Genomic DNA, 27,078 nt, shown 5'->3' with positions numbered 1-27,078 from the left:
TGTAGTTTTGATTGTTTGATTGTTACTGTAGCTTTCATTGTATTCCAGTGACTTTTACAAACGAAGCGTTGACAGTGTTGTACATTCCATTGCTGTCACTGTACAGTTTTAATAAAATCTAAACTGCTTTTTCAAACTTTGAATTAAGTTTATTCTTTCAAAGGATCCCCTCTCCCGAATTTATTGAACATAATTTATCTTGAATACCGTTATTTGAAGTGCCTTTAAACGTATTTCGTATTTCAAATATTGTATTTTAGAGATCAAGAGAGTAATGTTGGCGACACTACAATGTATGGAGATTCAGCGACGACAAGGTTTTTCATCTTTTTTTCTTCCCTTCTTTACGCCTAGTATACACAGTTATAGTACAAGTATTCGAAAATACGAACATTCTAAATCATTTAATTTGAAATGCCTTAAAACATGCCTTTTGATTTCAAATATTGTTCTTTTAGAGATCAAGAGAGTAAAGTTTTATACCCTACAAAATATGAAAATTCAGCGACGACTTCAATTTTTAATCTGTTTGTTTTACTTTTAAACCTAGTTATACACAGCAGTTGTAGTACAAGTATTCGGAAAAGCGAACTTTCTCACAAAATGAAAGTAGATAAAAATAATAATTCTATATGTATCTTTTTGTGACTATGTAGAGATTTTGTTTATTTTACACATTAGGGTAAATCGAGGTTATGTATGTTAAATATACTTTTGGCATTTGTTCAATCTTTCTACTTTCTCCTAGGATGTTAATAAAGCATATAATTTTAAAACCTGTATTGAAAGAAATCATCTTTACCCAACATCGTTGAAGATCCTATTTATGTTTTGTAAATAAGGACGTTTAATCGATTTAAAGTTTACTTTTCTGTTTAAATATACTAGATATAAATTCTTATTTGCAAACATATGGATTCAATTTAGTGAAAATTAGTTTTAACATGGAATTATTAATACACGCTTGGAGCGTATTTTACTGCGTAAACGCAGTAATCTCATCAGGTAGGACTTTTATTTCTAATTTTCATTACAAAGGCAAAACAATAATGTTTACACTCCATGTGTATGTAAACGATGGACCCGGAACCAATTAACATACGGAAAATAAATGACAATTATAATCGAAATGATGAAGTAAAGTAAAAAAAGATGCCTACATAACTAATATTACTGTATTTTATTATTGATTCGTTTCTAATATAAAAATGTTACTCCCTATTTTGTCGTTATCTTATGAATTAATCGAGAGAGAACAACTGCCGTCAATATTAAATGAATAGTAATGTGTATTTCATTGTTGGTGGTTTACCTTTTCAGATATTGTATCATTTGAAGCAAATACAACACTTGTAGAAGACGGCAGCGCAGTTCTTCTTAAGTGTTTATCTAATAACCAGACATTGGATGTAAATTTCTTTAAGGACAATATCTACGTTGGATCATGTGGTATTTTTGATTGTCAAGTTATAAATACTGCAGAATACATTACATCACAGAACACTTCTAGCGAAGATTACAACGAACACTACCTGACCATAAAACATTTCTCAAAATCATTGGCTGGAACTTACAGCTGTATATCGTTAAAAACTAGAGATTCTGAAATGGTTAATCTAACTTTTGCAGGTTTGCTTTTTTCTTCCAGAATATTACCAGTATAATCAAAACAATTTGAATCATAAATAGCTAAACAATATATATAAGAGGCATTATTTGTAAAAATCCAACAATCAAACGTCCTTCTCAATGCAATAACTCTAATCATGCATTCTGTATAATTTTATAATCACATATTTATTATCCTACCAAATTTCTTCAGCTTTTATAAAGTTTGCGAATCTAAACCCGACGAACGATCCGGTGTCGGTCATTGAAAACACCAGTCATCAATTTGAATGTGAGACATCCATTGGTATCCCATACGCTACAGTGAAATGGTTTAAAGACAACAGAACTATCGATGACATTGCTGATGACATTGACCTTACACATCTATCAACATCAAGGCATGAAAACGAAGTTACAAGAAGCGTTCTACAATTTCAACCAACAAAAGCCGACCACGGAATGAGATTGTTTTGTCTTGCTAATAACGGAGGTCCTGACATATATTCCATAAAGCCAGTTTTGGATGTTCTGTGTAAGCATTACATACGGGTTTTGTGGAAGGGTTAAGTTAATCATCATACTAAGCTAAACCATCGGGTTCCCTTAGACTTGTAACGTCTTCCAATTAAGCAGAACCGACTGTTATTTTCCTCTGTTTTTCACTCTTTTTATGCTGTCCTCGTTCAATCTTCATACATTCCAGATGGTCCAATGTGATTGTTGCTATCCTAAGACTTGGTCCTGACCCTTGTGTCTTTAAAACAGGACATTGGTTGCCGGGCTTGTCCCTGTTGTTTCTACTGTCTTTGGAATTTAACCAATAAAATAACACCAAGTGTAATGTTTTTATTTTTATTTTTTCCTTCCTTTTCTCTATCGTTGTCAATGGTTATACATTCCAGATGGTCCAAGTATTCCAAAGTGTCAATTCAACAGTTCAGTGGTGAACGAAAATATCTCCATACGGAAAGGTCAGGATCTCACAATTTCATGTTCAGCTGATGGTAATCCACCACCCTTCCTGATGTGGACGTACCCTACAGGATCTTATTCTGGCCATATCCTAAGTTTAAGCAAGATTGCAACTGATGCCAGTGGGAACTTTACATGCTCTGCCCGAAATACTTTGAAACCAACCGATGGACAAGAAGTAATTGGCTCTACAAGCTCTACCTTTGCTGTTAAAGTTTACGGTAAGAATTCTACTATGAACACTATCACCCGAAACTCCAACTTTTAATATCACGAAAATACTAATGTCATCCTTGGACTAGGTCACTTGTAATGATCACAGTAGTACCAGGACTGAAAACAATCTAAACATGAAATCAAAATAATTATCCTAGCCAGGTACAACTTGTGTATGTTCTTGTTTATGAGACATTAGTAACGTATATATACCGAATAAGTAAATGACCAATATTGAAGTCACCAAAATGTTCAGATAGTGTTGCTGACGCATACAGGTCAATATTCTACTATTTTCTTACACTGTTGACCGGTCCTAAAAGCTTTAACTGAAAAAACTGATACCAGCCTTGTTGTTGGAAGATTAAACAAAAACAACAACTTAATAATGACAACAAGCCTTAAAGTATGCATGACCTTTATATTAATTATTTGTACAAATAAAAGCAATCGATTAAATGATGCAAAATAACAACGGTCAATCAGGTCCTCAAATCAAAATTTGCAATGACAATGCTAGGATTCTTCTTTCGGGTTTCGCTTAAACGAAATTTTTATGCAATATTAAGTAAAGTTATTTAGAATCCGCCCATGTAATGATTTCCATCATCATGCAGATTCATTTTCCACTTACTGTGAGTAACATGGAACAAATGAAATTAAATATAACATGCACTATAGTTCGTGCCATCCCTTTCAAAAACGGGATCAACAACAGGTCAAATCAAAATTATTGTAAACGGAATGAAATTAAAAATATATTTAAAATATGCACACACTTATTCATGAGGTTTCATTCTCAATGAAGCCAAATGTGAGAAAATGATGGCAGTGTACAGTATTGTCGCCTTTTAAAAGTCTTACTCAACATTTTAGGATAAGTACATATTTTCTTCATACATTGTACATAGACCTTGCAATTAATCGTCTGCAGGACGATCCTTATTGTTAAATTTGGACTCAATTTTATAAAAAAATGTAAGGCTGTCGGTCCGTTTAACTGACATTTTTCATGTTCAGATGTAGTAAAATAAGAAAGTTATTATGTTCATCAAATATTAAACACAGCTTAAAGGTGTCGGAATGTGTACCACAAAGAGACACTTGTGACAAGCCTCACTTACATTTACCTCGCTTGGCAGTACAATAACCACTTAATGTTTGCCAAAAGCATAAGCATTGGCAGGTTTCAAATGTCATTTGCAAATGTCCCAAACTCTCTTAGCTTTCGGGACTTGCCATGCGTTACTAATAAGCCGTTACCGGTACTCTCCGAGAAATGCACATTGCCTGAAAATCAACCAAACCCTTTGTTTATAACAATTCAATGCGGGAATGTTTAAGCTGGCGCTGTTAAACTGCACCGTATTTCGGCTTATGATTGACATGCGTTTTCATATTTAGGGTTTGGCGTGCACACCTGCCATAATTCATACAGTGTAGTTACACTTATGGGAAGGCATGAAGTGTTTATTTCTTCATTTCAACTCACATTTTGTAAATGTTTACGAATTAGTGTATAACGTAGTAAAACAACGAGATCAATGCTAGTTTGAACAGAAAAACTAACTTTGCATGGAATACATTCAGGTTTAGCACAACATACCATTTTCAGCACAGTTCTAGTAAGAACTAAGGAATTACTGTTTAGAAAGTCTGCTCTTTTTAAACGACCCGAGCCGGGTGTTAAGGAGCTGCCATTTGTAAAGTACCGACGCAGGTGATACACTTTTCTTGTGTTTAAAACACATACTGAGCTGTCCAAATATCACGGTTTCATTTAAATTCGAGTGCCAGGCAAATAAGCTACTTGTACCAGTTGTTAACGTCTTCTTTTGGTATGACGCGTTGTGGGATCATACGAAACCGTAGAAGTAGTGAACTATCGGGAGCGGTTACAGAAAACAATTAAAGAAGGACCAAACCTTTGAATGTATTGATCAATCCGCTGAATGCAAAATGATTCGGAGGAAATAATTCTCTTCATTTTGCCTTACCACATCTACTAGCATTTTGTATGCACCCTAATGTAGTGATCCTTTACCAAGATTGTTCAAAGTATGGCTCTTTGATCAAACGTCGCCCTGCCCCAAAGTGTCAGCTTTTCTATATATTATATAATAGTATCTTTTAAAATCTTCCTCTATTAAACCGCAAATACCAGACTCTTGAAATTTCTGTAGAACTTCATTTAATGGCCAAGATTTTTCAAACTATGAACCTGGTTTTGTTCTTGCCCCGCTAGCGGGTACCGGGTTGTCTATATACTTAAATAGTTACAGCAATGAAAATATTCTTCTCTGGAACCTCAAGGCCAACACTTTTGGAAATTGTCATGTACATGTAGCCTCACGTAGTGGCTGTTAACCAAGATCGTTCAAATACTATCCCTGGGAGTCCTTGTGTTATGATATTTATATTGTAAAATCTTTGAAAATCATACTCAAGGCGTCTTGATATTTAGTATGTAGCATCATGTAGTGGTTCTTAACCAACATTGTTCAAATTATGTCTCTTGGGTCTAATTTGCCCCTGGTTTTCTATTGTAGTATACCTGTATAGTTTAAATCTTCTCAGAAAGGTCAAACCCAACACCCTAGATATTTGGGTTGTCACCACCTGTAGAAGAAACTACCTACATCCATAGTAACCTATGATTTCCCAAGAAACCAATGACTTCCTTAGCAACCAATTACTTTCTAATCAACCACTCTCTTACTAGGCATCTTTCTATTTCCTTAGCATTCAATGACCTCCTAAGCAACCAATGCTTTTGTTAGAAACCACAAACTTTCGAAGCGGCAATTTATATCTACAACAACAAATGACTACCTGAGCAACCATGACTTTCTGTGCAACCTATGACTTTATTAGTTAAAATGCCAACTTTAGTTATTTCCTTCATTCAAAGTAACCAAACACTTCCTAAGCAACCCCTAACTTCCTTAGTCACCAATGATTTCCTTTGCAACCAAGAACTCCACACCAGTACCTTCATTCATACTTTCTTTCCCATTTAATCAACAAACATCGACCGACCGTCAGTATAATCAAGGCATTGCCTATTCAGCAATCTCAGTGCTTTGATATTTGAATGTAAGGAGGTCTGTTAATGTTATACACTAGCAATAACATACATAATTTAAAATGCTTATTTTTGGATGCATACTACATGTTCTTTTGAACTATTAGACGTGTACAATAATTGGCATCTGTTTTACGGCGTTAGAAATTTAAAGAACTATAAAGACAGCACCCCCCCCCAAAAAAAAAAAAAAAAAAAAAAAAAAAAAAAAACACACACACACATAAATTAAGAGAAGTTAACCATTTTCCATACATTAGGCGCTGATGCCTTTTACGGTTCTCCTGTTTGAACTAGCCAATTCAACATTGATCCCCTGTGTTGAAAGCCATTTATCATGTTTTCAATGCTTAACACACTTTTGTCAAATTGCCCCTATATAAATCCCTTGTCCATAAGTGCTTTCAGCACTTTGATTCATTCTAAATCTTAACTCATTTGACCATTTAACATGAACATATGATTACAAATTCTCTAATTTTTACTCCTTTTAAATTGCACCATCTCATAGAGTATGTTAATTAATAAATTATGTGATTTAGCACACCACTTTGTTTTCGAATAAATCCCTCAAGTTCACGTTTTCCTCTAGAATTATTTTTTATGAAAATATTGACAAGTTTTTAAACACATTCTATTAGAAAATGCGCTTTTAAAAGTATTGAAATCATAGAATACTTTATTCATTGTATGCTCATATGTTGTAAACAGTTGATGTTTGACTTAAGTATTTTTAGGAAATTTGGGCCAGGCGTCAGAATATAATAAAAGCATAGAACATATTATATCCTTGTATTTGTATCCGAGATAAACTTCACTCATGTCTCTATACATTTATAAAATTGACACAGGCCGAATAATAATACTATGTATTCTGCGTTTAAGTTCCGATCGCTGACGTATTTATTTCTTCACCAACAAAAGACGTTGTCGTCTTACAAAACAACGAAGAGCTTATTGTGAAGTGCGAATGTTTAGATGGTATTCCAAAAGCAACGTTTAAATGGTTTATAGACAATGCAACCAATGGCAACAAGACAGATGACAAACTTATCACAAATGATAATGACGTGAGCGTCCAACATCAGTTTCAAAATGGTACAACAGTCAGTTATTTATCATACACAGCCAAGTCTTCTGAAAGTGGAATGAGAATATATTGCGTGGCCCAAAATGTGATAAACGAATTAACAGCAAGCAATTCTTTGCTACTGGCTATAATCGGTAAGGAAAAACATGAACAGTTTATATACGTATTAAAGTTGAACTTCCATTTCAACTCTTTTTTTTATCTAAACCTTATTTCCTTTTCTCCTTTTTCATTTGTGTTGTTCACATCAAGATATATACAACTACTGTTTACAGTACAGATATTTACTGGTAGGATTAATCATCAAAATATTTTCAACGAATGGTGTTCGCCCAAATCGAATGAACAATCAGAAAGCGGAAATATTCGTGCATGTTTGTAAATTGTAATAACTAATTTTCGTTTTGTACCAATCTCTGATTTTGTTTCCCGTTTCTATTTATGAAAAGGCATTCCAGACACACCTTACAACCTCCAGGTAAAAGACGTAAAAACTGATGCAGCTACCTTGAAATGGAATCAGCTTTACACAGGAGGTTTAGAGTTTTCTGTTGCCATAGAACTTCGAGAAAATACCAACGAATGGAAGACACATGAAGTCTCAGAGTTTATCATAAATGACACTGAAATGAGAGCTGCTTTGAACAATCTAAATGCATCCACATCGTATGTGCTGCGCTTCATGGTGTTCAATGTGTTAGGACGAAGCATGATTTCAGATGAGATGCAGTTTCAAACACTTAAACAAAATGGTAAGCCGTATCACTCAGGCCAAAAATTGCTGTTCTTGAAAGATCTAAAGAAATTTGACTGTTTATTTATATTTTTTTTTTCTAAAAAAATAGAAAGTGATTAGTATTAAAATCCTTCTGTATAACCTTGCGTTATAAACTTGCCTACCCATCTATTAAAGCGTGCATGGGATATTAATGAATTTTGTAAACAACTTAAATCATGAAATGTTTGAAAACCGTTCCGGATAGATTTAGAAACATGCATAGTTTCCCTTTTCCGCTATATTATAATTAAAGTTGATATAAAGAATTTTTGTTGTTTTTTAACCTATTATTTTAAATTGAGTAACTTTTAAAGAATAAAAATATATATCTTAAGTAATTTTTGAATTATTGCGATTGTGCGCGAAGTATTAAAACTCTACAGGTAAGTATTTCGTAATAATAAACATCAATTCAAACATTCAATTCAAATTATTTAGATTTATCAGAGAAATGCACTGTTTCTTCATCTGTGTCTGCTGCACTGTTTGGTGGAATTTTTGGAGCTTTGGTGCTTGGCGTGGCACTCGGATGTGGTTATACGTGCCTTGTGGTAAAATGTCGGCGTGGCAGAGGTAAGTTGAATATGCTTTTTTATGCTGCTTGGTTTCTTGGTGACTTTAGCAGCGATGCTTGATGTGGCACTAGAGGTTTATGTTGTATGCCTTGTGGTTATATTTTGTCGTTCAAGAAGTATGTTTTGATATGCTTTGTTCTGTGCTCCGTTTTTTGGTGGATATATTGGTGGTGCTATATGTGGTGTTCGATAGTGGTATTGCTTGCCTTGTGTTTAAATGTCGCCTTTGTAAAAGTAGGTCATATAGGCATATTGGTGAAATATGGGTGGTGTTTTATATAGCGCTCGGAGATGGTGTTGCGTGCTTTTTTATTTTTACCCTGCAGAGGTATGCAGAGATAGTATTTGCAGAAAGAGGGTGGTATCCAAAAAAAATTGTAGTCTCAAATGAACTGTATAATGTGAACAAATTCACACATTAGTTCTGTATTGTTATATTTACAGCGCACAAAACCGATTTCAAAAAGAGCTATTGTTGACATTATTCACTTCTTACCTGTTACTTTGCTTTTATTGTTGTAGTTTTTGAATGATTTTTAATTATTTGGCACTTACATATCATTGTTTATTTTTCATTGAAGCCCCGGAACAAGTTCTGGAAATGCCAACAGCTCAAGTAAAAAGGTATATATATATATATATATATATATATATATATATATATATATATATATATATATATATATATATATATATATATATATAGACTTAGTATGGACTATACACTTACAGTCAAGTGGATTATTTCTCGTGTCCAAGTGAAGTTGTGTTCAAGTAATTTGAGTGAATTCACAGACCGTTCCAAAGCGGTAATACCTTCATTTACTGATAAAGCTATAGTGACGCGTTTGTGGGCTGTTTGTTATGTTTGAACGTTGGTGTCTCTCAATCAATGTCCTTTGGGCGCTTTCCTTATGCCTCTCAACAAGGTTCACATAATATATTTGACTCCTCAACTTATCCTTATAGTTTTCATTGTATTATTAATACATCTTGGAAATAAATACCATTTAAGCCGGTCTTAGGGGGTGTTGATAGCGTCGTACGTTTAAATGATGTCAACGTTAAGTTTTAATAAAACCGATACTGCAACGTCAAATTTTGAATGTAGTAAATGCTCTTAAAGGAACATCTTTCCAGAATTTATTTAACAAAAATCACATTGCTTTATGTAATATGAAGTGCCTTAAAAGACACATTGTGATTATGATTATTTGCCTTTTCAGAGATCAAGAGAGTAATGTTGGCGACCCTACAATGTATGAAAATTCAGCGACGACAAGGTATTTTCATGTGTTTTTTCTTTCCTTTTGTAACCCTTGTATACACAGTTGTAGTACAAGTATTTGAAAACACGAGCATTCCTACAAGAAGATATACCAGAAGCATAACGTACTTGTCATGTCAGGCTAAATAAGAATAGCACGAATATGAATATCATCAATCTTATCTTAAGTGAGTAGAAAGAGGATTTGAAATATAATCACATGTTCTGACATTATTCGAGCGCAATATCTTTACAATACGTTAACAAAAATTAAAACAAAATTTGTTTTTATTTTTAGAGCAGAGAACGTTTCTCCATATGCTGAGCTGGACGTACACACCATCGCAACGTCAACATCCTACGAGATGATAAAGCATACTATGTGACATAATAATCTAAATAAGAAGTACTATTTGACAAGATGTTTATTTATCCGAGAAATATTATCATAAAGCATTTTAGTCTAGCCTTTCATAATAGCTCTTGATTTTTTTGCCTGGTAGGTATGCTTGAAGTTAGCACCAATGCACCAATGTTTAAAAATATAACACAAGTTCAAATTATTTCACTATGGAAGAGAGTGGTACAATGGTGAAGAACAAAGGGTAGTGTCAACGAATTGGAAAAGGGATTTGATGAAATTCAATCTGAAGATAATGATATCCTTCAATTAACGTTTAAAAAGGCCTTTGAGAAAGCGAAAGTTGTTTTGATGTAATTTATACGATGTTTGGGTGTTGTTTTTTTTAATATATACAAATAACCGGTAGCATGAAGGTGGAGCTAGCGTTCGGATAAATTACAACGACCTTCACTTACACCGCAAGCAAGTTTTGTCAACATGGTTCAACACAGTTATTTCTTCAATTAACCTATTGATTTAAATTATATTCTCGTGTCAAAATCAATAACTAAGGTTCTGTGTTTAATAACCATTACATAGACAATTGTGTAAATATATTCTGAATTGAATTTAAACATGTTTAAAAATGAAATTGAGTTGTGAACTGAATCGTTAGTAGTTATATATTGCACTCAATTTTAACATTGTTGTTAAATATACATTTTTTTAAATGAGTGGCAATTAAATACATTTTTGTTATAAACAACAAGAAACGTAAAAATATATAAGAAATAAAAATGCTTTTTAAATATGGATTCCGACCGGCCATCTTTGGCAACAATAAGTGTCTGTCATTGGTTTAACCAGTATTTAAAAGACCAATGTTATTACACAGAACATGTATATATGCAAGTGTATAAAAACATGCAGTACACATTCCAAAATATTAACACATACACCTGCAATTTAGAATTATAGATTTACAGAATTTAGAAGTAAGCAAAATGCTTTTTCTAACACTCTCTTCTGTATGTTATAACTGATTTATCGGTGCATTATACTAATAATGTATGCATGCATAAAATGAGTTAACAAAACATAAGTTAGCCTAAACAAAAGTTGTTGTCTTATTTTATGTTTACCGGTGGGTTATAGTGATTTATCAGTGATATAAAAATAATATTAACAAACAGTGAAATAATATTTTAATATGTGTTATATATATGAACATGGTGAAAGATATACTTGTTGACACGGAGACAACATATGTTCTCTGATCACGAATATTTCCGTTTGTAAGAGGCAGATATTAATTATGATGAGCTTGGAACTTGATTGTATATGTATCATTTTAGGCTTGTGTAGAGATTTATTTATTTTTTACATTTTAGGCAAATCGCGGCATTAGATGTACAACTGTACAACATGTTTAAATATTATGTTTTATGTGTGAGATAATGTTTCTAAAGCAATATTTCTGCAATTGTTCCCACTTACTACTTTTTCTTCGGACGTTTGAAATTCAAAAATAAAACACCGAATCTGCACACCTTTTTTGAAAGAAAACATCTTTACATAGCTTTATTATCATTCAAAATAATCGTTCAATTTGTGCAAATAAGGAAGTATAATCATTTAGAGTTTACTTTGTTGTTTAAATATACTGAATTTAAATTCAAATTGGCAAACAAATAGATTAATATAATGACAAATGGTTGTTAGAAACTTGCAGCGTAACTTACTGCATGAACGGCGTACTATGATCAAGTAGCACTTATTGTATAAAATTTCCATTTCAAAGATTTTGATGCAAACAATGTTCTAAAAGCCAAACGTACTCATAAGTAACAATTCAACAGAAATATTTACATACAAATGTGATTGAGTACGACTCTTTGTTTTTAAGGAAGATCATTTTTCGCTCTATAACTTCTCTCTCTCTGTCTCTCTCTCTCTCTCTCTCTCTCTCTCTCTCTCTCTCTCACTCCCTCCCCCCCTCCCCCTCTCTCTCTCCCTCCCTCCCTCCCTCCCCCCTCTCTCTCTCTCTCTCTCTCTCTCTCTCTCTCTCTCTCTCTCTCTCTCTCTCTCTTTCTCTCGCTTTTCGGGGGAGGGAGACATTTACAGTAATGGTATTCTCATTTTATAAACAAAACATCCCGTTCATTTCATCATTTCACCATTAACATAAACTCGCGATAGTAACCAATGTGTTGTAACATTATTGCATGTATCTTCTGTAAACAACGTAAAGTAACCAGAATAAGTTTAAACCATTTTCCTTAGACTTTTATAGCATACATAGTATCTTATTTTTGCTAGCACATGAATAAAATTGAGTTAGATAATTAGTATTCCTTTCACTTTTAATTGAGATTAAATTATTTTTAAAGAACAAATTTTAAAACCTTAGTGTATGACACAATCAGTTTATGATACAATATAAATTGTTTCGTAAGGATAAAAATAAACTGAAATATCGAAATAAATCAATTTAAACAAGAGAAGTTTGTCAAACAGTATGCCCCCCACCCGAGCGCCATATGTCAGGAAAATTTGGACAATTCAATGATATATGCATAGACTGAAATGACAGCTGATGTCTTATTGACATTGGATGCCTTTGAGGCAGTCTTAAGATTATGACCATCCAAGTGTGAGGATAGTAGGTACAGGTTTTAATCATGTTCAGATGATGACTGATGACTGATATTTGCAGATAATTATGTAACCTCTTAGCAGAAGTTAATATGACGTTTATTTAAATGAACTATATGAGTTGAGACCTTGACCTTTGACATCTACTGGTCACCCCAGCGTAAATATCTCGTTTTAGGGCCATGGGTGCAGGATTTGTCGAGTTATCACACAGACTAGCTTTTTGCCTCCAAGGACACTGTGATCATGACCCGATGACCCCTTAAATCAATAGGGGTCAACTCCAGGTCAGGTCCTAACCTCCAAGACAAGTTTCAGGGCCATTGGTGTAAGCATTGACGAGTTATCAATACCACCACATTTTCGCATTTAATGTCATTCTGAAATTGACATTTGACCCTTATTATCCATATGGGTCATTCACTGGTCAGGCCCTACCTTCATTTCAGGTTTGATTACCATAGATACAGAGATTATCGAGTTTGCGTTCAAGGTCACCGTGACCTTGACCTTTTACCCGATGGCCCCGAAATAAATGAGGGTCATCTACAGGACAGGCCCAACCTCAAATTCAAGTCTGAGGGTCAATGGTGCAGGCATTGTCGAGTTATCACTAGGACAACATTTTAACATTTAAGGTCTCTGTGACCTTGACCTTTGACCCGATGATCCCTAAAATCAATAGGGGTCTAGGCCAGGCCCAACCTTCATGTCAGGTTTGATGATAATAGGTCAAGGAATTGTTGAGTTATCACTCGGACAAGCTTTGGTCTACCGACGGACCGATCGACCGACATGTGCAAAGCAATATACCCCTCTTCTTCGAAGGGGGGCATAATTAATCAGAGAAAGTCACATTCTCGTCATCTGGGCCCACTGCACTGCTTGGTAAATGTTTTGGAGCATTGGGGCTTTGTGTAGCGCTCGGTGTTAATTGTATATGCCTAATTCTATCTACTCGGCTTCTTGGTGGATATGGCGATAGTGCTTTTTCTTGTCGCTCGAGGGCGGTGCAACGGGCCTTGTGGTAAAATTTTGCAATATTTGAAGTAATACTTATGTGAAAAAATACAGAAACAGTAGCCAAAAGTTTAAACATGAACTTCGTTTAATGGCACAGGGTAAACACCAAAGACATAGAACACAGAAACAAAAATATCACAAACTAGAAACATGGAACAACAGCACAAAACTTCACAAACAGCATAGTGCATATATACTTTATAAAAATAGGCATGTCTATCAAGGATTGTTAGGTACCGCTTTGGAACGGTCAGAAAAATGTAAATTTACTGGGGGGTCAAACCAGTTTACGTGCATAAACCTTACTCTAATCCCAACAATCCTGAATAAGAAAAAAAAATGCTAAAGGTAAATCTTATCAAAGTATGCATTAACTGGAGGAAACTTAATAATAAAACAAATAATAATAAACTAATAGGTAAACCCGAAGTACTTCAATGATTAGAGATCCCAACTCTATCTGCAGACGGAGGAGTACCTGATGCAAAAACTCGTACATAAGTTTTATTCTTACTGCTTGACCTTTTGATGTGGTTGGTGCTTGGTGTGGCGCTTAGGTGCGTTGTTGTGTACCATGTGTGCCTCTCTCGGTAGAGGTAGTTCGTATAAGCCGTATTGTAACTACTTGGTTTCTTGGTGGATATATAGGTGGTGGTGCTTTGCGTTGCGCTTACTTCGTTTTTGCTATTTAATATTTCTCATTTATAAATAATAAAATGATTTGGAACTTTCATAGCATTCTTTGTATTTCATATAAGATTCGAAACCGGTTCTTAAAACAGTGACATTTAAAAGGTATTGATTTATGTTATTAGTATGGACCATTCACTTTATTACAATCAGATGGTTTATTTTTAGTCCTTGGGGATACATAGATATGTCATATAAACAACTAACCCCACACCACAGTAAATTCATGTTCCAGTTAGTTCTTGTTTCACTGACCGATCCAATGCGGTAATCCCATTATTCATCAGTAAATATATGTTTGTGCGTCTGTTTGTTGTGTTTAAATTTGTGTATATAATGTAAATATGTTTGTATCTCTAGTTCATTGACGTTTTGGTCCTTGCCTTCTGCCTCTAAACAGAGTATATGTTATTTTTAATTTCGACTACTGGGCTTGTCCCGGTAGTTTCATTGTATTTTTGTGCTTGTAGTTTTCACTGTATTTTTAATACTGTAGTTTTGATTGTTTGATTGTTACTGTAGCTTTCATTGTATTCCAGTGACTTTTACAAACGAAGCGTTGACAGTGTTGTACATTCCATTGCTGTCACTGTACAGTTTTAATAAAATCTAAACTGCTTTTTCAAACTTTGAATTAAGTTTATTCTTTCAAAGGATCCCCTCTCCCGAATTTATTGAACATAATTTATCTTGAATACCGTTATTTGAAGTGCCTTTAAACGTATTTCGTATTTCAAATATTGTATTTTAGAGATCAAGAGAGTAATGTTGGCGACACTACAATGTATGGAGATTCAGCGACGACAAGGTTTTTCATCTGTTTTTCTTCCCTTCTTTACGCCTAGTATACACAGTTATAGTACAAGTATTCGAAAATACGAACATTCTAAATCATTTAATTTGAAATGCCTTAAAACATGCCTTTTGATTTCAAATATTGTTCTTTTAGAGATCAAGAGAGTAAAGTTTTATACCCTACAAAATATGAAAATTCAGCGACGACTTCAATTTTTAATCTGTTTGTTTTACTTTTAAACCTAGTTATACACAGCAGTTGTAGTACAAGTATTCGGAAAAGCGAACTTTCTCACAAAATGAAAGTAGATAAAAATAATAATTCTATATGTATCTTTTTGTGACTATGTAGAGATTTTGTTTATTTTACACATTAGGGTAAATCGAGGTTATGTATGTTAAATATACTTTTGGCATTTGTTCAATCTTTCTACTTTCTCCTGGGATGTTAATAAAGCATATAATTTTAAAACCTGTATTGAAAGAAATCATCTTTACCCAACATCGTTGAAGATCCTATTTATGTTTTGTAAATAAGGACGTTTAATCGATTTAAAGTTTACTTTTCTGTTTAAGTATACTAGATATAAATTCTTATTTGCAAACATATGGATTCAATTTAGTGAAAATTAGTTTTAACATGGAATTATTAATACACGCTTGGAGCGTATTTTACTGCATAAACGCAGTAATCTCATCAGGTAGGACTTTTATTTCTAATTTTCATTACAAAGGCAATACAATAATGTTTACACTCCATGTGTATGTAAACGATGGACCCGGAACCAATTAACATACGGAAAATAAATGACAATTATAATCGAAATGATGAAGTAAAGTAAAAAAAGATGCCTACATAACTAATATTACTGTATTTTATTATTGATTCGTTTCTAATATAAAAATGTTACTCCCTATTTTGTCGTTATCTTATGAATTAATCGAGAGAGAACAACTGCCGTCAATATTAAATGAATAGTAATGTGTATTTCATTGTTGGTGGTTTACCTTTTCAGATATTGTATCATTTGAAGCAAATACAACACTTGTAGAAGACGGCAGCGCAGTTCTTCTTAAGTGTTTATCTAATAACCAGACATTGGATGTAAATTTCTTTAAGGACAATATCTACGTTGGATCATGTGGTATTTTTGATTGTCAAGTTATAAATACTGCAGAATACATTACATCACAGAACACTTCTAGCGAAGATTACAACGAACACTACCTGACCATAAAACATTTCTCAAAATCATTGGCTGGAACTTACAGCTGTATATCGTTAAAAACTAGAGATTCTGAAATGGTTAATCTAACTTTTGCAGGTTTGCTTTTTTCTTCCAGAATATTACCAGTATAATCAAAACAATTTGAATCATAAATAGCTAAACAATATATATAAGAGGCATTATTTGTAAAAATCCAACAATCAAACGTCCTTCTCAATGCAATAACTCTAATCATGCATTCTGTATAATTTTATAATCACATATTTATTATCCTACCAAATTTCTTCAGCTTTTATAAAGTTTGCGAATCTAAACCCGACGAACGATCCGGTGTCGGTCATTGAAAACACCAGTCATCAATTTGAATGTGAGACATCCATTGGTATCCCATACGCTACAGTGAAATGGTTTAAAGACAACAGAACTATCGATGACATTGCTGATGACATTGACCTTACACATCTATCAACATCAAGGCATGAAAACGAAGTTACAAGAAGCGTTCTACAATTTCAACCAACAAAAGCCGACCACGGAATGAGATTGTTTTGTCTTGCTAATAACGGAGGTCCTGACATATATTCCATAAAGCCAGTTTTGGATGTTCTGTGTAAGCATTACATACGGGTTTTGTGGAAGGGTTAAGTTAATCATCATACTAAGCTAAACCATCGGGTTCCCTTAGACTTGTAACGTCTTCCAATTAAGCAGAACCGACTGTTATTTTCCTCTGTTTTTCACTCTTTTTATGCTGTCCTCGTTCAATCTTCATACATTCCAGATGGTCCAATGTGATTGTGCTTTCCTAAGACTTGGTCCTGACCCTTGTGTCTTTAAAACAGGACATTGGTTGCCGGGCTTGTCCCTGTTGTTTCTACTGTCTTTGGAATTTAACCAATAAAATAACACCAAGTGTAATGTTTTTATTTTTATTTTTTCCTTCCTTTTCTCTATCGTTGTCAATGGTTATACATTCCAGATGGTCCAAGTATTCCAAAGTGTCAATTCAACAGTTCAGTGGTGAACGAAAATATCTCCATACGGAAAGGTCAGGATCTCACAATTTCATGTTCAGCTGATGGTAATCCACCACCCTTCCTGATGTGGACGTACCCTACAGGATCTTATTCTGGCCATATCCTAAGTTTAAGCAAGATTGCAACTGATGCCAGTGGGAACTTTACATGCTCTGCCCGAAATACTTTGAAACCAACCGATGGACAAGAAGTAATTGGCTCTACAAGCTCTACCTTTGCTGTTAAAGTTTACGGTAAGAATTCTACTATGAACACTATCACCCGAAACTCCAACTTTTAATATCACGAAAATACTAATGTCATCCTTGGACTAGGTCACTTGTAATGATCACAGTAGTACCAGGACTGAAAACAATCTAAACATAAAATCAAAATAATTATCCTAGCCAGGTACATCTTGTGTATGTTCTTGTTTATGAGACATTAGTAACGTATATATACCGAATAAGTAAATGACCAATATTGAAGTCACCAAAATGTTCAGATAGTGTTGCTGACGCATACAGGTCAATATTCTACTATTTTCTTACACTGTTGACCGGTCCTAAAAGCTTTAACTGAAACTGATACCAGCCTTGTTGTTGGAAGATTAAACAAAAACAACAACTTAATAATGACAACAAGCCTTAAAGTATGCATGACCTTTATATTAATTATTTGTACAAATAAAAGCAATCGATTAAATGATGCAAAATAACAACGGTCAATCAGGTCCTCAAATCAAAATTTGCAATGACAATGCTAGGATTCTTCTTTCGGGTTTCGCTTAAACGAAATTTTTATGCAATATTAAGTAAAGTTATTTAGAATCCGCCCATGTAATGATTTCCATCATCATGCAGATTCATTTTCCACTTACTGTGAGTAACATGGAACAAATGAAATTAAATATAACATGCACTATAGTTCGTGCCATCCCTTTCAAAAACGGGATCAACAACAGGTCAAATCAAAATTATTGTAAACGGAATGAAATTAAAAATATATTTAAAATATGCACACACTTATTCATGAGGTTTCATTCTCAATGAAGCCAAATGTGAGAAAATGTGCATAGTACCTAGAAAATGATGGCAGTGTACAGTATTGTCGCCTTTTAAAAGTCTTACTCAACATTTTAGGATAAGTACATATTTTCTTCATACATTGTACATAGACCTTGCAATTAATCGTCTGCAGGACGATCCTTATTGTTAAATTTGGACTCAATTTTATAAAAAAATGTAAGGCTGTCGGTCCGTTTAACTGACATTTTTCATGTTCAGATGTAGTAAAATAAGAAAGTTATTATGTTCATCAAATATTAAACACAGCTTAAAGGTGTCGGAATGTGTACCACAAAGAGACACTTGTGACAAGCCTCACTTACATTTACCTCGCTTGGCAGTACAATAACCACTTAATGTTTGCCAAAAGCATAAGCATTGGCAGGTTTCAAATGTCATTTGCAAATGTCCCAAACTCTCTTAGCTTTCGGGACTTGCCATGCGTTACTAATAAGCCGTTACCGGTACTCTCCGAGAAATGCACATTGCCTGAAAATCAACCAAACCCTTTGTTTATAACAATTCAATGCGGGAATGTTTAAGCTGGCGCTGTTAAACTGCACCGTATTTCGGCTTATGATTGACATGCGTTTTCATATTTAGGGTTTGGTGTGCACACCTGCCATAATTCATACAGTGTAGTTACACTTATGGGAAGGCATGAAGTGTTTATTTCTTCATTTCAACTCACATTTTGTAAATGTTTACGAATTAGTGTATAACGTAGTAAAACAACGAGATCAATGCTAGTTTGAACAGAAAAACTAACTTTGCATGGAATACATTCAGGTTTAGCACAACATACCATTTTCAGCACAGTTCTAGTAAGAACTAAGGAATTACTGTTTAGAAAGTCTGCTCTTTTTAAACGACCCGAGCCGGGTGTTAAGGAGCTGCCATTTGTAAAGTACCGACGCAGGTGATACACTTTTCTTGTGTTTAAAACACATACTGAGCTGTCCAAATATCACGGTTTCATTTAAATTCGAGTGCCAGGCAAATAAGCTACTTGTACCAGTTGTTAACGTCTTCTTTTGGTATGACGCGTTGTGGGATCATACGAAACCGTAGAAGTAGTGAACTATCGGGAGCGGTTACAGAAAACAATTAAAGAAGGACCAAACCTTTGAATGTATTGATCAATCCGCTGAATGCAAAATGATTCGGAGGAAATAATTCTCTTCATTTTGCCTTACCACATCTACTAGCATTTTGTATGCACCCTAATGTAGTGATCCTTTACCAAGATTGTTCAAAGTATGGCTCTTTGATCAAACGTCGCCCTGCCCCAAAGTGTCAGCTTTTCTATATATTATATAATAATATCTTTTAAAATCTTCCTCTATTAAACCGCAAATACCAGACTCTTGAAATTTCTGTAGAACTTCATTTAATGGCCAAGATTTTTCAAACTATGAACCTGGTTTAGTTCTTGCCCCGCTAGCGGGTACCGGGTTGTCTATATACTTAAATAGTTACAGCAATGAAAATATTCTTCTCTGGAACCTCAAGGCCAACACTTTTGGAAATTGTCATGTACATGTAGCCTCACGTAGTGGCTGTTAACCAAGATCGTTCAAATACTATCCCTGGGAGTCCTTGTGTTATGATATTTATATTGTAAAATCTTTGAAAATCATACTCAAGGCGTCTTGATATTTAGTATGTAGCATCATGTAGTGGTTCTTAACCAACATTATGTCTCTTGGGTCTAATTTGCCCCTGGTTTTCTATTGTAGTATACCTGTATAGTTTAAATCTTCTCAGAAAGGTCAAACCCAACACCCTAGATATTTGGGTTGTCACCACCTGTAGAAGAAACTACCTACATCCATAGTAACCAATGATTTCCCAAGAAACCAATGACTTCCTTAGCAACCAATTACTTTCTAATCAACCACTCTCTTACTAGGCATCTTTCTATTTCCTTAGCATTCAATGACCTCCTAAGCAACCAATGCTTTTGTTAGAAACCACAAACTTTCGAAGCGGCAATTTATATCTACAACAACAAATGACTACCTGAGCAACCATGACTTTCTGTGCAACCTATGACTTTATTAGTTAAAATGCCAACTTTAGTTATTTCCTTCATTCAAAGTAACCAAACACTTCCTAAGCAACCCCTAACTTCCTTAGTCACCAATGATTTCCTTTGCAACCAAGAACTCCACACCAGTACCTTCATTCATACTTTCTTTCCCATTTAATCAACAAACATCGACCGACCGTCAGTATAATCAAGGCATTGCCTATTCAGCAATCTCAGTGCTTTGATATTTGAATGTAAGGAGGTCTGTTAATGTTATACACTAGCAATAACATACATAATTTAAAATGCTTATTTTTGGACGCATACTACATGTTCTTTTGAAATATTAGACGTGTACAATAATTGGCATCTGTTTTACGGCGTTAGAAATTTAAAGAACTATAAAGACAGCACCCCCCCCCCAAAAAAAAAAAAAAAAAAAAAAAAAAAAAAAAAAACACACACACACATAAATTAAGAGAAGTTAACCATTTTCCATGCATTAGGCGCTGATGCCTTTTACGGTTCTCCTGTTTGAACTAGCCAATTCAACATTGATCCCCTGTGTTGAAAGCCATTTATCATGTTTTCAATGCTTAACACACTTTTGTCAAATTGCCCCTATATGAATCCCTTGTCCATAAGTGCTTTCAACACTTTGATTCATTCTAAATCTTAACTCATTTGACCATTTAACATGAACATATGATTACAAATTCTCTAATTTTTACTCCTTTTAAATTGCACCATCTCATAGAGTATGTTAATTAATAAATTATGTGATTTAGCACACCACTTTGTTTTCGAATAAATCCCTCAAGTTCACGTTTTCCTCTAGAATTATTTTTTATGAAAATATTGACAAGTTTTTAAACACATTCTATTAGAAAATGCGCTTTTAAAAGTATTGAAATCATAGAATACTTTATTCATTGTATGCTCATATGTTGTAAACAGTTGATGTTTGACTTAAGTATTTTTAGGAAATTTGGGCCAGGCGTCAGAATATAATAAAAGCATAGAACATATTATATCCTTGTATTTGTATCCGAGATAAACTTCACTCATGTCTCTATACATTTATAAAATTGACACAGGCCGAATAATAATACTATGTATTCTGCGTTTAAGTTCCGATCGCTGACGTATTTATTTCTTCACCAACAAAAGACGTTGTCGTCTTACAAAACAACGAAGAGCTTATTGTGAAGTGCGAATGTTTAGATGGTATTCCAAAAGCAACGTTTAAATGGTTTATAGACAATGCAACCAATGGCAACAAGACAGATGACAAACTTATCACAAATGATAATGACGTGAGCGTCCAACATCAGTTTCAAAATGGTACAACAGTCAGTTATTTATCATACACAGCCAAGTCTTCTGAAAGTGGAATGAGAATATATTGCGTGGCCCAAAATGTGATAAACGAATTAACAGCAAGCAATTCTTTGCTACTGGCTATAATCGGTAAGGAAAAACATGAACAGTTTATATACGTATTAAAGTTGAACTTCCATTTCAACTTTTTTTTTTATCTAAACCTTATTTCCTTTTCTCCTTTTTCATTTGTGTTGTTCACATCAAGATATATACAACTACTGTTTACAGTACAGATATTTACTGGTAGGATTAATCATCAAAATATTTTCAACGAATGGTGTTCGCCCAAATCGAATGAACAATCAGAAAGCGGAAATATTCGTGCATGTTTGTAAATTGTAATAACTAATTTTCGTTTTGTACCAATCTCTGATTTTGTTTCCCGTTTCTATTTATGAAAAGGCATTCCAGACACACCTTACAACCTCCAGGTAAAAGACGTAAAAACTGATGCAGCTACCTTGAAATGGAATCAGCTTTACACAGGAGGTTTAGAGTTTTCTGTTGCCATAGAACTTCGAGAAAATACCAACGAATGGAAGACACATGAAGTCTCAGAGTTTATCATAAATGACACTGAAATGAGAGCTGCTTTGAACAATCTAAATGCATCCACATCGTATGTGCTGCGCTTCATGGTGTTCAATGTGTTAGGACGAAGCATGATTTCAGATGAGATGCAGTTTCAAACACTTAAACAAAATGGTAAGCCGTATCACTCAGGCCAAAAATTGCTGTTCTTGAAAGATCTAAAGAAATTTGACTGTTTATTTATATTTTTTTTTTTTCTAAAAAAATAGAAAGTGATTAGTATTAAAATCCTTCTGTATAACCTTGCGTTATAAACTTGCCTACCCATCTATTAAAGCGTGCATGGGATATTAATGAATTTTGTAAACAACTTAAATCATGAAATGTTTGAAAACCGTTCCGGATAGATTTAGAAACATGCATAGTTTCCCTTTTCCGCTATATTATAATTAAAGTTGATATAAAGAATTTTTGTTGTTTTTTAACCTATTATTTTAAATTGAGTAACTTTTAAAGAATAAAAATATATATCTTAAGTAATTTTTGAATTATTGCGATTGTGCGCGAAGTATTAAAACTCTACAGGTAAGTATTTCGTAATAATAAACATCAATTCAAACATTCAATTCAAATTATTTAGATTTATCAGAGAAATGCACTGTTTCTTCATCTGTGTCTGCTGCACTGTTTGGTGGAATTTTTGGAGCTTTGGTGCTTGGCGTGGCACTCGGATGTGGTTATACGTGCCTTGTGGTAAAATGTCGGCGTGGCAGAGGTAAGTTGAATATGCTTTTTTATGCTGCTTGGTTTCTTGGTGACTTTAGCAGCGATGCTTGATGTGGCACTAGAGGTTTATGTTGTATGCCTTGTGGTTATATTTTGTCGTTCTAGAAGTATGTTTTGATATGCTTTGTTCTGTGCTCCGTTTTATGGTGGATATATTGGTGGTGCTACATGTGGTGTTCGATAGTGGTATTGCTTGCCTTGTGTTTAAATGTCGCCTTTGTAAAAGTAGGTCATATAGGCATATTGGTGAAATATGGGTGGTGTTTTATATAGCGCTCGGAGATGGTGTTGCGTGCTTTTTTTATTTTTACCCTGCAGAGGTATGCAGAGATAGTATTTGCAGAAAGAGGGTGGTATCAAAAAAAAATTGTAGTCTCAAATGAACTGTATAATGTGAACAAATTCACACATTAGTTCTGTATTGTTATATTTACAGCGCACAAAACCGATTTCAAAAAGAGCTATTGTTGACATTATTCACTTCTTACCTGTTACTTCGCTTTTATTGTTGTAGTTTTTGAATGATTTTTAATTATTTGGCACTTACATATCATTGTTTATTTTTCATTGAAGCCCCGGAACAAGTTCTGGAAATGCCAACAGCTCAAGTAAAAAGGTATATAAATATATATATAGACTAAGTATGGACTATACACTTACAGTCAAGTGGATTATTTCTGGTCTTTCGGGATTATTCAATATGTCTTCTTATAAACTGGTTTACCCCACCCCCTCCCCCCAAATCACAAGTAAACTCGTGTTTATGTGAACTCGTGTCCAAGTGAAGTTGTGTTCCAGTAATTTGAGTGAATTCACAGACCGTTCCAAAGCGGTCATACCTTCATTTACTGATAAAGCTATAGTGACGCGTTTGTGGGCTGTTTGTTATGTTTGAACGTTGGTGTCTCTCAATCAATGTCCTTTGGGCGTTTACCTTATGCCTCTCAACAAGGTTCACATAATATATTTGACTCCTCAACTTATCCTTATAGTTTTCATTGTATTATTAATACATCTTGGAAATAAATACCATTTAAGCCGGTCTTAGGGGGTGTTGATAGCGTCGTACGTTTACATGATGTCAACGTTAAGTTTTAATAAAACCGATACTGCAACGTCAAATTTTGAATGTAGTAAATGCTCTTAAAGGAACATCTTTCCAAAATTTATTTAACAAAAATCACATTGATTTATGTAATATGACGTGCCTTAAAAGACACATTGTGATTATGATTATTTGCCTTTTCAGAGATCAAGAGAGTAATGTTGGCGACCCTACAATGTATGAAAATTCAGCGACGACAAGGTATTTTCATGTGTTTTTTCTTTCCTTTTGTAACCCTTGTATACACAGTTGTAGTACAAGTATTTGAAAACACGAGCATTCCTACAAGAAGATATACCAGAAGCATAACGTACTTGTCATGTCAGGCTAAATAAGAATAGCACGAATATGAATATCATCAATATTATCTTAATTGAATAGAAAGAGGATTTTAAATATAATCACAAGTTCTGACATTATTCGAGCGCAATATCTTTACAATACGTTAACAAAAATTAAAACAAAATTTGTTTTTATTTTTAGAGCAGAGAACGTTTCTCCATATGCTGAGCTGGACGTACACACCATCGCAACGTCAACATCCTACGAGATGATAAAGCATACTATGTGACATAATAATCTAAATAAGAAGTACTATTTGACAAGATGTTTATTTATCCGAGAAATATTATCATAAAGCATTTTAGTCTAGCCTTTCATAATAGCTCTTGATTTTTTTTGCCTGGTAGGTATGCTTGAAGTTAGCACCAATGCACCAATGTTTAAAAATATAACACAAGTTCAAATTATTTCACTATGGAAGAGAGTGGTACAATGGTGAAGAACAAAGGGTAGTGTCAACGAATTGGAAAAGGGATTTGATGAAATTCAATCTGAAGATAATGATATCCTTCAATTAACGTTTAAAAAGGCCTTTGAGAAAGCGAAAGTTGTTTTGATGTAATTTATACGATGTTTGGGTGTTGTTTTTTTTAATATATACAAATAACCGGTAGCATGAAGGTGGAGCTAGCGTTCGGATAAATTACAACGACCTTCACTTACACCGCAAGCAAGTTTTGTCAACATGGTTCAACACAGTTATTTCTTCAATTAACCTATTGATTTAAATTATATTCTCGTGTCAAAATCAATAACTAAGGTTCTGTGTTTAATAACCATTACATAGACAATTGTGTAAATATATTCTGAATTGAATTTAAACATGTTTAAAAATGAAATTGAGTTGTGAACTGAATCGTTAGTAGTTATATGATGCACTCAATTTTAACATTGTTGTTTAATATACATTTTTTTAAATGAATGGCAATTAAATACATTTTTGTTATAAACAACAAGAAACGTAAAAAAATATAAGAAATAAAATACTTTTTAAATATGGATTCCGACCGGCCATCTTTGGCAACAATAAGTGTCTGTCATTGGTTTAACCAGTATTTAAAAGACCAATGTTATTACACAGAACATGTATATATGCAAGTGTATAAAAACATGCAGTACACATTCCAAAATATTAACACATACACCTGCAATTTAGAATTATAGATTTACAGAATTTAGAAGTAAGCAAAATGCTTTTTCTAACACTCTCTTCTGTATGTTATAACTGATTTATCGGTGCATTATACTAATAATGTATGCATGCATAAAATGAGTTAACAAAACATAAGTTAGCCTAAACAAAAGTTGTTGTCTTATTTTATGTTTACCGGTGGGTTATAGTGATTTATCAGTGATATAAAAATAATATTAACAAACAGTGAAATAATATTTTAATATGTGTTATATATATGAACATGGTGAAAGATATACTTGTTGACACGGAGACAACATATGTTCTCTGATCACGAATATTTCCGTTTGTAAGAGAGCGGTTTTCATTGTTGTAAATCCATGTGTGCTTGCTTTTGTCTGTTAGATAATTGCTTTATTTTTTCAGGCAGTTATTAATTATGATGAGCTTGGACATTGATTGTATATGTAACATTTTGGGCTTGTGTAGAGAGGTTTTGTTATTTTTTACATTTAAATCAAATCGCGGCATTAGATGTACAACTGTACAACATGTTTAAATATGATGTTTTATGTGTGAGATAATGTATCTAAAGATTATTTTTCGCAATTGTTCCAACTTTCTACTTTCTCTTCGGAAGTTTGAAATTCAAAAATAAAATACCGAATCTGCACACTTTTTTGAAAGAAAACATAGCTTTATTCTCGTTCAAAATAATCGTTCAATTTGTGGAAGTGTAATCATTTAGAGTTTACTATTTTGTTTAAATATACTGAATTTATATTCAAATTGGCAAACAAATGGATTAATATAATGACAAATGGTTGTTAGACACTTACAGCGTAACTTACTGCATGAACGGCGTACTATGATCAGGTAATACTTATTGTTTAAAATTTCCATTACAAAGATTCGAATTTTGATGCAAACAATTTACCAAAAGCCAAACGTACTCATAAGTAACAATTCACCAGTTCAATATTGAACAGAAATATTCACATACAAATGTGATTGAGTACGACTCTTTGTTTTTAAGGAAGATCATTTTTCGCTCTATAACTTCTCTTTCTCTCTCTCTCTCTCTCTCTCTCTCTCTCTCTCTCTCTCTCTCTCTCCCTCCCTCCCCCACTCTCTCTCCCTCCCTCCCTCCCTCCCCCCCTCTCTCTCTCTCTCTCTCTCTCTCTCTCTCTCTCTCTCTCTCTCTCTCTCTTTCTCTCGCTTTTCGGGGGAGGGAGACATTTACAGTAATGGTATTCTCATTTTATAAACAAAACATCCCGTTCATTTCATCATTTCACCATTAACATAAACTCGCGATAGTAACCAATGTGTTGTAACATTATTGCATGTATCTT

At 33.8% G+C, this 27,078-nt stretch overlaps 1 protein-coding gene across 1 annotated transcript; it reads left to right on the top strand.

Moving 5' to 3' along the window:
- The first annotated feature begins 896 nt into the window (after positions 1–896).
- Positions 897–26,796, top strand: LOC128205101 (uncharacterized). Its single transcript, XM_052906530.1, has 21 exons — positions 897–1,005; positions 1,321–1,629; positions 1,823–2,143; positions 2,514–2,804; positions 6,770–7,108; positions 7,424–7,726; positions 8,191–8,325; positions 8,909–8,951; positions 9,554–9,610; positions 9,893–9,976; positions 13,042–13,182; positions 15,677–15,801; positions 16,117–16,425; positions 16,619–16,939; positions 17,309–17,599; positions 21,576–21,914; positions 22,230–22,532; positions 22,999–23,133; positions 23,718–23,760; positions 24,394–24,450; positions 24,733–26,796. The coding sequence occupies exons 1-21, from the start codon at positions 945–947 to the stop codon at positions 24,818–24,820; spliced, it is 4,095 nt and encodes a 1,364-aa protein (XP_052762490.1). The 5' UTR covers positions 897–944; the 3' UTR covers positions 24,821–26,796.
- The last annotated feature ends 282 nt before the right edge of the window (positions 26,797–27,078 follow it).

The sequence above is a fragment of the Mya arenaria genome, chromosome 2 (assembly GCF_026914265.1).
Source record: "Mya arenaria isolate MELC-2E11 chromosome 2, ASM2691426v1".
In the NCBI taxonomy this organism is placed as follows: domain Eukaryota; kingdom Metazoa; phylum Mollusca; class Bivalvia; order Myida; family Myidae; genus Mya; species Mya arenaria.
Note: the sequence above shows the minus strand (reverse complement) of the source record. Positions and strands in the feature narration are given on the sequence as shown.

Bases quoted from the DNA above. Each gene is read 5' to 3' on its own strand.
- LOC128205101 (XM_052906530.1), top strand. From the start codon at position 945: ATGGAATTATTAATACACGCTTGGAGCGTATTTTACTGCGTAAACGCA. The intron at 1,630-1,822 runs GTTTGCTTTTTT...AAATTTCTTCAG, and splicing joins GGTTAATCTAACTTTTGCAG to CTTTTATAAAGTTTGCGAAT. The intron at 8,952-9,553 runs GTATATATATAT...TTGCCTTTTCAG, and splicing joins CCAACAGCTCAAGTAAAAAG to AGATCAAGAGAGTAATGTTG.